Here is a 13,544-nt window from a genome sequence, read left to right as displayed (position 1 = left end):
TAGGGTGAATATAGCTAAAATCATATAGGCTATATGTTAAAATAGATTTTAAAAATTCAATATGCAGAGATTGTTAGACTAGAGAGAAAATAAGGTACAACACTAGTGTCTATGGAAGAAACTTTAGATTTGAAGATACGAATAGGATGAAAGTTAAAGTACGGGCGAAAGGCCTTATGCTAAGAGCAACCAAAACATAAAGCTGGAGCAGCTATAGCAATAATCAAGGTGGCTTTATATATTGGTTTTGAGGTGACACCAGCAGTGGTCAGGGCTTACTCCAGGCTCTACACTCAGGGATCACTACTGGCGGGCTTTGGGGGACCATGTGGAGTGCCAAGGTCAGCTATGTGCAAGGCATGTGTCTTACCTGCTGTCCTCTCTCTTGCCCAACAAAGTTTATTTTAAGGAAGAATATAACTGTAGAGAAAGAGGATATTTAAAGTGATGGCAGGTCAATCCCTCAGGAAGATACAACAATTATAAATTAGATGCTTCTGCAACCAGAAGCAAGTGCTGATGGACATGAAGGGGAAAATAGAAAATGCAACAGAGTTGTTGGGTATTTCAATGATAATAGAGTGACTAGGCAGAGCATCACAAGGAAATAGACCTGAATCATACCATAGGCAAAGTAGACCTAGCTGACATTTATAGACCACCAGCCTCAGCACTCTCCTCCAGTGTTCAGGGAACATTCCCTAAGGCAATTAGCTTCAAATACTGAGGGATGTGGAGATCCTGCCATCTTAGGGCTTGAGTGTGTGTCTCCCAAGGGATAGGCTCTGGGTTAGGGTTCGGTCCCCAGCACTGTGTAGGTCCTCAGCACAGCATCACCAGGCTTGTTGTGGGACTCGACTTGATCTGATCGGGGAGAAGCCAAATGGCACTTAGATTTATAAGGAACAGGAAAATTTATTTTACATCTGTGGGCTCTGAAGGAAGAAAGGTCTGGGGTTGCAGTTCTGCTAGGAATTCTTGGTGCATCTACAGAGCAGTAAGGAGGATTTGAGTAGTTAGTGAGTGGTTAATGGAAGAAAGCATAGTCAGTGATCCATCAGAAACTGAGAGGAGCTGGGAGTGCTATAAGCAGGGTGGGAGTGCTGTAAGCTGGGAGTACTGTAAACTGAGAGTGCTGTAAACTGGAAGAGGTGCAGTAACTTTCCTTATGGAAGAGCTACATAAGCCACTTCTGCATCCAGCAGCCCTGCCACCCACCCATCAGGTCCACAGAGCTAGGCCAGATATTTTCTGAGGGGCCTCCCATGCACCCTGAGCACTGCTTGGAGGCTTCCCCCCAAAAAAAAACAAAGAAAGAAAAAAAGAAAGAAAGAAAGAGAGAAAGAGCTAAAGAGAGAAAGAAAGAGAAAGCATCGAAATCATACAGGTAGTTTTATAGGATTTTGTTTGTTTGTTTTTTGGGTCTAACAGTGCTCAGAGCTAACTCCTGGCTCTGTACTCAAGAATTACTCCTGACAGGGAGCTGGGAACCCTATGGGATGCCAGAGACAGAATCTGGGTCAGCCACGTGCAAGGAAAGCACTCTACCCACTGAACTAGCTTTAGCCTCCTAACCTAAGTAGCATTGACAGAAAGAAAATTCATGATACATAAATGAATAGCACAGTAATCAGTGGATCACAGAGGAAATGAAATAATAGTTTAAGAGAAATGGGATGAAGATACAATATGCCAACATTTATGAAATGCAGCAATAGCACTTAATAAAGGGAAATAGATTACTGTGAAAGCCTACAAAAAAATTTAAAAAAAGCAAAAGAATCTGAAAACCATAACCTAAATTCTCCCCTTTAGGACCCTGGAAAAAGGAAATCAAACTCAAAACAAGAAGGGGGGAAAAAAGGGGAAATGATAGGGACAGGAGTAGACATAAACAAAATAGAGAATAGAAAAATAACAGAGAAAATGAACAAAAACAAAATCTTGCTCTTGGAAAAGATTAACAAAATTCAGAACCCTTTAGCACTGTCACTATTTCCCAGGAGGGGTGATGACCATCCTCAGGGGTCTCAGAACCGTTGGGGAAGGGACAGCAGTAGCCTTGGATACAAATGGGGGAACTTTCTGTTTCTCCAGTTAAAGAAGAGGGAATTCTAAGAGGGATACTGTCTTATTTTTTTTCTGAAAAGTGGTGGTAGTTCAAATAAGTTTAGAAACCTCTGAGCTAGTTTAATGAAGAAAAAGAGAGGGCTGAAATTATTAAAATATGAAATGAAAGTAAATATTTTTAATTACTGTTGGCCTTACAGAAATGAAAATAATACAGAAATAAAAATATTACAAGGGAGTGTAATATTTTTTTAAAAATTAAAAAAATTGGCCTTATAGGAATAAAAAAATTTTTAGTTAAAAATGTCACTTTTTCTAAAAAGAAAATATTACTATTGACCTTACAGAAATTTAAAAAATGAGCAAATATTATGAAATATTATATGCCGTGCTATTTTTATTAAAATATTTTTTATTTTACAAAATATTACTGTTGACCTTATAGAAGTAAAAAAAGGCTTATGAGAGAATACTATGAAAAATTAGATGCCAAACTGTTGGAAAGCTTAGGTGAAATGGATAAATTCTACAAAGACGTACACTTCTGACACTGATTCAGGAAATAGAAAACCCAATAATAGAAAATTTCAAGAGGCAAAAGAAACAGCTGAAAACCTTTGTGCTTAGGAGAGGGAACCATTAAGTGAAATAGGAGGGAAATTTTGCCAATTACACTTGATAAGTTACTCATACACAGAATAAAGAACTTCGGTTACTTGATAACAAAAAGGCAGACTGGTTGCCATGAATGTGCGATAGGGGCTTTGCTCAGACTCAGGAAGGAATGGAACTGAGCCTGAGACGAGGAAGGAGGAAGGAAGAGGAAGGAAGGAAAGAAAGGAGGAAGGGAGTGCGCTGAGTGGCAACATTGGGAGGAAGAGAACCCAGCATAAGTGATGTCTCAGCTGTGCATCAGTCAGGGCTGGGCTGCACAGGAGGAAAGAAAAGGCTTTCTGGGGGCTGAAGCTTTAGTCCCCTGGGTAAGGTACTTGCCCTTCATGTGGCTGACCTGGATTTGATCCCCAGTATTCCATATGGTGTTCAGAGCCCTTCCAGGAATGATCTCTGAGCACAGAGCCAGGAGTAAGTCCTTAGCAAAGCCAGGTTTGGACCCCTCTCAGGAAAAAAAGAAAGAGAGAAAAAACAAAGCTTTCCAGGCTACAGACTAACATGTGCAAGGTCAGATGGATGGGACGAAGACTGTCACTTCTGGGTAACTCCAAGCAGATGACCTGTGTGGGTGTAAGCATTCTGGGGGCAGGCCCATGGTGGCAGTTTCTGACAACTCATCATGGATTATATAGACAGATTTAAAGCCCATTTTTCCTGAAGGAAGACTGGCATTCATTGTCTTATGCAAAGAATGCGACTTATGTAGCCAGAGAGATAGTACAGCAAGTAGACCAGTTGTTTTGCTGACTCAGGTTTGATCCCTAGCACCCCATATGGTTCCCCAAATCTGCCAGGAGTGATCCTTCTGCATAGAGTCAGGACTAAATCCTGAGCTCAGTCAGGAATAAGCCCCAAACACAGCCAGGTGAGGCCCAAACCCAAAAACAAAAAGAATGTTGAAAGTTTACCTCCCAAAAGGCCATGATAGTTTTATAGTATACTTCTGGGAGTCTTCTCTATTTGACTGTTTCTCTTTCCTTTTTGTAAATCAGAGATAGAAAGGATTCAGGCATTATAAAATAAACTTTCTAGAAAACTTGATAAACTCACATTAGAGGAAATGGAACCTAGATTATTTACCCCAGTGTCCAATTTTACCCAAGCTTGAGAAGGAGAACTTTAGTGAGGAGAGTTGGCTAGGACATAGGGGGATACTTCTGTTGCCTTTCTAGGTGATAACCAAGGAGATATTTCAAAATAAAAGGAAAATAGAAGACTACGTGTGCATGTATGCACATATTTGTGTGCATGTGTGTATATGTATGTTGTTGGGGGCCTATTTATTTGGCTCTAAATGTTGGCAATAGGCACATAGAGGATACTAATTCTGTTTAATGGCATAGTTCCAGGCCTGGGCTTTTGAATCAAATTCTACAGGGGAACTCATAGCCCGAATCCATGTTCTCTTTGGCAGCAGCATGTTCTTATCAAAACTGCTTTAAAGAAGAAAGGCTGTTTTATTTTGTAATTCTGACTTATTTACCATCTGTAGGGAGTCGAGCTCCCCTTCCAGTGTCTGAACTCGCATGTGTGTTTATTGCCTCCCCCAGCTCTGCGTGGTGTCCCTGGCATTATTTAGAACGCTCATCGGTTTACACTGTGAAGATGTGATGTTACAGCTGGTTCTAAGGTGAGTTGTCACCTTTTGTTCCCTTTAAGAACTCATTCTCTGCTCTTGCTATTGTATATCTCTCTGGTAATGTCAGCCAAGTCAGGGGCTATGCTTTCAAGGAAGAAAATCATCAAGAACGCTTGTTTAATTTCTGCATGATGTCCCAAGTTTACTGGATAGCATGACAGTAGGGCGTTCGCCTTACACATGGCTGGCCCAGGTTCAATTCCCCCGCCCCTCTTGGAGAGCCCGGCAAGCTACCAAGAGTATCTCACTCGCATGGCAGAGCCTGGCAAGCTACCCATGGTGTATTTGATATGCTAAAAACAGTAACAAGTCTCAAAATGGAGACGTTAATGGTGCCCACTTCAGCAAATCGATGAGCAACGGGATGACAGTGATACAGTGACAGTGATACAGTGATACAGTCCCAAGTTTAACTTAATTTTACTATTAAAATTAGCTTGGGCGCATTTCTGCCAAATTAAGCTCTGAATTAAGTTCTCGGCCCCGGGCCTTTCCAGGTGGGAAAAGGGGATCCACTGCCTTTTTCCCCTGGTGGCTTGGGGGCCAATGGACAGACAGGTCCATTGTGAGGTCCATTGTGGGCCCGCAGTGAGAAGGCGCACGGAGTCTCACAGGATGGTGTTGGGGCCGGCCCTTTTCTCCCTTGCCCTAATGAGACCCGGAGTTGCTGCCCACGAATTGCCTCTCTGACTCCTGATCGAGTTGCTGCATGGTCATGATCCCAGAGACTCAGAAACAAATACTGGAACCCAGCGGCTTTTGGCAGAAATCCCTCCAGATTTAATTATTAAAATTCCAGAATTCCAAAATTGCGTGGCCGCGGTAGCACAGCATCCTATGCTATTCATAATCACCGATAGAAAACATAGTGTCTAATGTTAGAGAAAAATCTCAAATAACAATGGTAGGCCCAGTGTAGAAATATTGAATGTAACCAAAGTAGAGAGAGAGTAATGTGGACATTATCTACCACACAGATAGAGGGAGGGTGTGGGATGGGGGGTATATTGGGGTTGTTGGTGGTGGGAAATGTGCATTGGTGAAGGGACAGGTATTTCATTATTGTATGACCGAGTCTTAAACCCATAAGTTTTGTAACTGCTCTCATGGTGAGTTAATAAATAAATTTTAAAAAAATAAATTAAACAAAATTAGCTTGGGGAGCCAAAAGCACTCCATGATAAGGCTGTTCCTGGAAACAATGGATGGGATGGTTAGAACATTTTAGAAGTACTCTGAGAGCTCTTCCAGGCTGCTGGAATGATTTTTCTGCTGAGGGGCCTGTCATGGAAAACAACCCTTCCAGATACAAACTGTCCCTGTCATTGGATTGCACAGGCTCTTTCTTTGGTCGTGGTTTTCTACAGGAGGGCAGAGAATGCGTCAGTGAAACTCAGGATGGGCTTAGAGTAAACCCTTTCTCGGAATAGTGCAGCAAGGAATTGGTGCTTGAAAGGAACTCAGATGTAGGGGATCAGAGGTGTGTCCCGCAGAAGCACTGGGCACGGGGTGAAGGACACAGGAATTATTTGCAGTTGGGAGCCAGGGGCTGATGGCATGCTGTTAATCTGGCTGTTTGTGAAGGGGATCAGGAGCACCAAATCCCACCTGGGCTCAGCATACGTCTTCTTGGGGACAGCTTCTGTTTCCTCATCTCTGCTGCCCTGCTCTCCTCATCCCTTCTAGTGCAGAAGGAAAAGGGAACAGGTGAGGGAGGGCAGCTTCTGGCTGCATCCCTGGCTCCCTGCTGTGGCCTTGGTGCTCTGATCTGTCCTTGGGAGTAAGATTGGAGGAAGCCAGGAACTGCAGAAGATCAGGAGCCCAGGGCTGTCTCTGGTATGTGGGGTTTTGTTTTGTTTTAATGTTTGGGAGGGATTAGGGGATGGGGCCTTACCCAAAGATGCTGGTGGTCTCCCCAGGCTCTGTGTTTGGGTGTCATTCATGGCATCACCTGGGACTGAACCCAGGCCAGTCACGTACAAAGCACATACCTTAACCTATGTACTATTTCTGTGGCCTGCTTTGGGGTTTTGACAGGATGTGAGTTTGACTTTTGGGATGATGGGGACAAAACAGGGGCTTGGGTGCAGCAGGCCCAACAGGAACTACTTAGGAGGCGTGCCCCTGGACTTTTCCCAGAAGTAGACTCCTTCCCTGGGTAACTCACCCCTAGGCCTTGCCTTTTGGCTCCTGATTTCCTTTGCTTTGTGGTGTCCTCAGGGTTCAGCCACACGGTGGCTTGCACCCCCAATTCCCTCCCTGTTTTAAGGCTGAATAATCCACCATTGCCCTTTGGTTTATCCGTTTGGGGATGAGCCCACTTTTGGGTCACAGCAGAGCCTGCTGCTTGGGCCCCATGAAGGTTCATGATCACGTCTTCAAGATCCTGCGCTCAGTTCTTTGGGTGTATATCCAAAAGTGCAGTGACTGGATCCTGTAATAATTCTTTTCTTTTTCAAGTTGTTTACCATGCATTTTACATGCCTACCAGTAGTGGACCACAGTTCCTATTTCTCATCATTGTCAGTACTTATAATTTCTGTTGGTCAAAGTAGGTGTTCTCATAACCAACTAAAAAACACTGGCAGAAGGTACACTGGTGGAGGGATGGGTGTTGGAACACTGTATGACTGAAGTCTAATCATAAACAGCTTGTAAGGGTCTATCTCATAGTGATACAATTAAAAAGTCTATAAAAAGATTACTTTTGTAGCACAATATATGTATGTGTATATATATATATATATATATATATACACACACATATATAAAAGACTAGCAGAGGTGCTAGAGAGATTGTACAGTAGGTAGGCCATTTGTCTAACACATGCCTGATACAGGTTCAAGTCCTGGCACCCCAAATGGTTCCCTGAGCACCACCAGGAATAATCCCTGAGCATTGCTGGGTGTGACCCAGAAACTTAAAAAAAAAAAAAAGACTGGCAGATTTGAAGAAGAATCAAGTACTGCTCTTAAAAGTGAAAAAAAAAAGTTAAAAAAACTGAGTGTTGAGATAAATAGCATTTAAGACAGATTGAAAGAAAATTAATGAGCTAAGAAGATAAAAGTTAATTAGTCTGCAACAGAAAGAGATAAAAGGGAAAACGTAGGAAAACTAGGCCCAGGATATGAGGGAAAGTGGTAGAGCACAATTCATGCATGTGTGAGCCCCTGAGTTTGATCCCTGGCACCACACTGTTTCCCCAGCACCTTTGAGTACAGCCTTCATGGCCCCTAAGCATGGACTCGAGCATCATCGGGAACTGTCCCCAAATTCCCCCCAGCACCTCTGCATGTGGCTCCTGTCAAAAATAGGAAAACAAAGCAATGAAGAGTGGAGGGCAAAGGGCAAGCTGTAACTTGTCCAGTGGGCTGGGGGATGTACTCCGTAGTAGAGCATTTGCCCTCTTGAGTTCAGTTTCCGTCATTGCGGGAATCAGGGAAGATGTGATTGATGACCAGCTCAGGCTTCCACTGGACTGGTTCAGGTTCTGAAATTTGCCACCTCACACCACTTGGCAGAGAATTTGCTGTCACTATATTGGTGGAAATGTTTAGAAACACTGCAAGATTACACAAATTTAAGGGCGGGGAGTTTTCCAGAAAGTGTATTTTAAACTAATGAAGCCCTCTTTTCTGATTTAGAGTCTGTCCCCAAAGCAGAAGACAATGAGAAATCCTTGTTCTTCTGGTCACTTAAGTTTTATTCTAAGGGACATCAAATTAATTTATTTCCTTTGTGTTGTTACCCCGGAGACATTTGAATGTACATGATAAACTTGTAGATCCGAGAGGCAATGGAGCAGTGAAGATTATGTGAATCCTTTTAATGAAGTTGGTGTGTGATAAATAATTGTATCAGTTTTTATTGGACAAAGCCAAAATATTTTCCTCGTTTATTGCTTTTTTTGTTTTGTTTTTGGTGAGGGGAAGTTCCACTTAGCTAATGGGATTGGTGCTTCAGCTCAAGGCCCTAAGGATGTGATGCTGCTCAGGCCCTCCCTAAGATTATGGGGGGGCAAAGAAGTCCACACTCAGTAGTGGCCGAGGTCAGCAGGACTTCCCCAGAAGGGCTCGGGGACCACGTGGTGCTGGGCATCAAACCTGGTCCAGAGTATGCCAAGCTTTCCTGGCCTGTGGAACCAAACCAGTCTGAAGTATTGACATTTCAAAGCCATTATCCCATCGTAACCAGTCTGTTTCTTTAATTTAGAAAAATGTCAGAGGAGTAGTTTAAAGAAGGTACCCCAAGGAGAGAGGCAATGATAGTGAGAAATTGTTGTCTGCCGTGGATGTGGTGCACCCAGCAGCCCGGGGCAGGCCATGAAAGGGGACAGTCACAGCCATGCCCCAGCTTTTCCGGCTCAGGTGGTATCGAAAATTTGCCCTGGTAGTGAGGAAGGGCATCCTCACCTCCATGCCCACCACATCTGAAGCCAGAATTGCTTATGCTAAGGCCAAGGGCCCTGTAGATAGGAGGACCCAGCACCCAGCACCCCTGCACTTACTCCCCCAAGGACCATTTATTTGCTTTGCTTTGTGGTTTTTGGGCCACAGCTGGCAATGGTCAGGCCTTTCTACTAGCTCTGTACTCAGGGCTCACTCCTGGTGGTCTTGGGGACCATATGGTATGCTGGGGATTGAATCCGGGTTGGGCATGTGAAAACAAGTGCCCTACCCGCTCTGTACTATCACTTGGGGCCCGGAAGGCCATTTCTGAAGGATCTGGTCCAGCTGCCGCCCTGATGTCTGGTGTAAGGGCTGCATTGCCTCTCGTGATGAGACAGAGGGAGTTTTGCTTCAAGAGTGACCGTGTCTGCAGACACTTCAGGGACATTTCCCACTCACCTTAGAGGCAAGTGTCTCCAGGAAAGGGGGAGAATTAACAGGAGAAACAGGGTCAGAATGTCTTTGAAAAACAATCTTTCTGAAATTCTCTCACGTTGCTTTCTGGATTTTTGCCTCTTGGTGCACTGTGGAGGCTGTTATCGGCATGTGAGAAGCACTTTGCTTTATTTCATTTTTCTTCCCTGCACTGTTTTGCTAGTTTGTATTGTCAGTGTGGCAGTAGGCAGTGCATCTACTTTGTTATTGATTGGTTGTCAGGGAATTGTTTCAGGATGATGATGATTTATTTTAATGAATGGTACCTAGGAAAAGAGCAAACAGACTCAGGGCTGCGGAGGGCTTCAGCATTAATGAATGAGGGGAGGGCAGTACTTTTTTTATTTCCTTCTATATTATGGGCTTAGTTCACGTAATCTGGGCCTTTAGAATCAGATATTTGTGAGTCTCTGATTCCTTTTACTGTTTCCTGAATTCAAACAAATTCCTTAAACAAAGTAAGTTGGGTAAATGAGAAAGATAGCCTGATGGTGGATACCTGTACAGAATTCTTATGTGCTGCTTTTGCTATCAACAGCTACTTCATTTTTATCTTTGACATTTGGAGCGCATTGGCCACTCTTCCTGTCCTCGTCTCTCCCTATAATTAATGGAAAGACAGAGGGTCAATGTCTGTTCCTCCTACTCTTCCCTCTGGGATAATCCTTTATTTCAAAGGCACAGCAAAAGAGCTGTTTTGAATAAGGAGGGTTATTCATTTCAACAGAATCCCCCATTTGCAATTTCATAGACCTTCATCCACCGGTAGGGGATCTCTCTCTCTCTTTGATTTACTCAGAAGAAAATTCTTAGTTTTGACTGAAAACATGAATTTGCAGAGTTGCAAATTTCCAATAACTCTTTATTCTAATGTAATTTTAAGCTACCCCACTGGTGATATTTGATAAATACTTTTATTAGGTTTGATCCAGTGTTCCTTTTTTTAAAAATATTTCAAACAAAGAGTGAAAATCTATGTATATGGAATTAAGTCATGAAATATGCTCGGTTGGATCTGTAAGTCATCATTGAGTTCCTGTGGTATATAAAAGCATTTGGAGCCATTTATTTATTTAATAATTAATGAGAGAAATAGAGCTACAATGCATCTTATGAGCCCCAAGCATCCCTCAGCACTGCGCCTGGGATGGCGGTCAGAGAATCTGTGGTTGTGACCATGGCAACAAATGCCACCCCTTGTCCAAGACCTCGGTCCCTTGCTGGGTGTCAGTTGTCACCTCCGGGACCTCAAATGTGGGGTCTGACCCGTGTCTACTGTAAGCCAGTGCCCAGCAGTGTCTGCATGGCCTCCTCCCCTGTGGAGTCTCACCTGTATTCTTGGTGGGTCCCCCTCCTTAGTGTAGGGGTACAAAGGGCTGGGTCCTCCAGAGTGCAGGGATGTAGGTTCTGGGTCTTCTTGAACGCAGGGTACATGGTTCTGTGTCCTTATGAGTGCAGGGGTGCAGGATGCTGAATTCTCCTGAACATAGGGGATCAGGTACTGGGGTCTTCTGAGTGCAGGGGTGCAGGATGCTGGGTCCTCCAGAGTGCAAGGGTGCAGTGCAGGTTCTGGGTCTTCTTGAACGCAGGGGAACATGGTTCTGTGTCCTTATGAGTGCAGGGGTGCAGGATGCTGAATTCTCCTGAACACAGGGGATCAGGTACTGGGGTCTTCTGAGTGCAGGGGTGCAGGATGTTGGGTCCTCCTGAGTGCAGGGGTGCAGGGTGCTGGGTCCTTCTGAGTTCAGAGGTGCAGGGTGGTGGGTCCTCCTGAGTGCAGGGGTGCTAAAGAACACGCCCTTCTCATGCCCGCAGCACCAATCCTAATCACCACTACCCAGATCCAGTTTCTTCATTGTCCAGCTTCCCTTCTCGCCCCTCCTCCCCGGGGCGGGGGCCGCAGGCACACATAAGGGCTGAGCCTGGGCCAGCCCTGAGTCCCCACCCTGTGGCCTGCACCCCATTTTTCTCTCACTCTGCCTTTTGGGCACCCTGTCTCATGAAAGGGAACCCCCACCTGGGGGGTCCTGGACCTTAGAAGCGATTCAGGCTTCAGGGGTGGTGGGCAGGAAGGTGAGGGCCCCCTTCCTCGCTACCCAGATGAACCTGGGGGAACCACGTGCTCCCGCGGGTGCAGGTGGCCAGTGTGGCATTGGCACCTCACACACCACTCATGCCTGGGTACCAGGTGCCCCAAGAGCTGCATCTCTCCCTGCCTGCACTTGGGTCTGTCATTCGTACACGGGGTCCCCCCTCTCATGGAGCGGCAGACACCAGGGGAGACCCCTCAGGTTTACAGGCTTTTAAGAAGTGCCCTCAAAGTAGGGTCCTGCTGAACTCCACAACCGGGCTGATCTCTGCCTGTCCCTTCCAGGAGCCAGATGAGAAACAGCAGCAGCGGGGGTGACACCGGGTGGTGGGTCACAGCTGGACTTGGACTTGTCCCTTGCTCTGGGGTTGTTGACAGCAGTGAAGTCCTATACTCCCTACCAGGAAGGGAGCCATTAAGAACTCGAAGCATCCACCCTGGAGCCCCAAAGGGGACATGGGGGGGTTTGCTTATGAGCACTGCCTGGGGGGTGAGCCTAACTCCCCTGTAGCACACGCCGCCCTGCCCAGAACTCCGGGGATAGCCATGGTGACTCTGGGGGATAGTGCAGAGTGGCGGCCGGTGCGGTTCCATCTTCTGGGGGGCCGGAAGGGAACAGGAAGGGGACTTGGTCAGGTGGCGGGGCAGTGGCAGCCCACCCCCGGTGCGGGTGACAGTAGTGCAGAGGCATAGAGCGGGCATGGGAGGAGGTGACCTTGTGAAGGTTCCACACGGGTGGAACCGCTCGGGAGAGACATCCTTGGCCAGAGTTTTGCAAAGGCACCGCTTGGGGAGTCGGATGGGGCATGGGGGGCGGCAGGGCTGGAGGTGGGGGAGAGCCAGGCCTCAGGCTGCGGCTTGTCTTGCAGATACCTGATCCCTTGCAATCACATGATGCTGAGCCAGAGGTGGGCCGTGAAGGAGAGAGACTGCTACTCCGTGTCTGCCGCCAAGCTGCTGGCTCTCACCCCAGTCTGCTGCTCCAGCGGGATCACCCTGACGCTTGGCAACCAGGAGCGGGATTACATCCTCTGGTCCAAGTGCACGCAGGAGAGCGCAGGTAGGAGCTCGTGCCTGGTGGTCTTATAACAGAAGTCTCCTTGCGCCCCGCCTCTTTGGGGAAATGTGTGGGGATGCGGTGAGTCCCCTTCCTCTACTGGGGGTGGGGACCTCAGGTTCCCCAGGAGGCTGCTCACTGGAGCACCGCCCAGCCACCTCACCGGTGACCTCGGGCCTTGGTTTTAACTGGACTTCCGAGTGCATCCTCGAATCCAGAGGGGCCAACACACACCAGCTTCTCTTCTCAGACATGCAGGGTAAGGGGCAGGCACGTGGCTCAGTGCCCTCGTGGTGCTTCCCGGTGCCCCCATGCCCAGGGTTGGAGCCACCCCTGCATGGTGCGAGGGGGGATTTGGAGGCTTCACCCTTAGCCTTCGCAGGGCAGATTTTAAAATAGATATGTATTCTAATTAAGGCACCAGTAGTTTATGATTGAATTTCAGGCATACAGTTGCAACACCAGCAACACTTCCAGTGTTAGTGTCCGCCGTCAGGGTCCCCTTTCTCACCCCTTTCTAAGTGTTTCCCTCAATCGGTGAAGTTGAACCCACCTGAAAGGGTTGTGACAAGGACAAGTGGGTTGGGCCATGAGAGCTCTTAGAAGGAGCCCCCAGTGCTGGCTCATCCCCATCTCAGCCCTGGAATTCCTCCCTTCTGCTTTATGGGGTAGAGGGCTCTCTCCCACTCTGGAGAAGCCCCTTTCTCTCTTTCTTTTTTCTTTGTGGGGGTGCGGTCACAGTAGTGCTCAGGGATCCTGGCTCTGTGCTCAGGGATCACTCCTAGCAGGGTTCGGGGAACCATATGGAGGCTGGTGATTGAACCTGGGTTGATTACATGCGAGGCAAAAATACCCTGCCAACTTACAATTGCTCTGGCCCACCCCTTTTTTTTCTTGAACACATTTCTCTTTCTCTCTCGCTCTCTCTCTCTCCCTCCTTCCCCCTTCTCTCCCTCTCTCCTTCCCTATCTCTCTCCTTCTCTCTCCCCTTTCCCCCTCTCCCTCTCCCTCTCTCTCCCTCTCTCCTTCCCTCCCTCCTTCCCTCCCTCTTTCCATCTCCCTCCCTCTCCCTCTCCTTATTTCTCTCCCTCCCTCTCTCCCTCCCTCTCACTCTCCCTCTTTCTCTACCTCCC

General features: G+C 46.7%; 1 protein-coding gene across 1 annotated transcript in view; it reads left to right on the top strand.

Moving 5' to 3' along the window:
* Positions 1-13,544, top strand: part of FHIP1A (FHF complex subunit HOOK interacting protein 1A) — a 224,674-nt gene that overhangs the window by 195,656 nt on the left and 15,474 nt on the right. Inside the window, exons 8-9 of the mRNA XM_055144688.1 lie at positions 4,293-4,372; positions 12,224-12,414. Of these exons, the coding sequence (XP_055000663.1) occupies positions 4,293-4,372; positions 12,224-12,414 (271 nt within the window). The remainder of the gene's footprint in view (positions 1-4,292; positions 4,373-12,223; positions 12,415-13,544) is intronic.

The sequence above is a fragment of the Sorex araneus genome, chromosome 7, assembly GCF_027595985.1.
Source record: "Sorex araneus isolate mSorAra2 chromosome 7, mSorAra2.pri, whole genome shotgun sequence".
NCBI lineage: Eukaryota > Metazoa > Chordata > Mammalia > Eulipotyphla > Soricidae > Sorex > Sorex araneus.
Note: the sequence above shows the minus strand (reverse complement) of the source record. Positions and strands in the feature narration are given on the sequence as shown.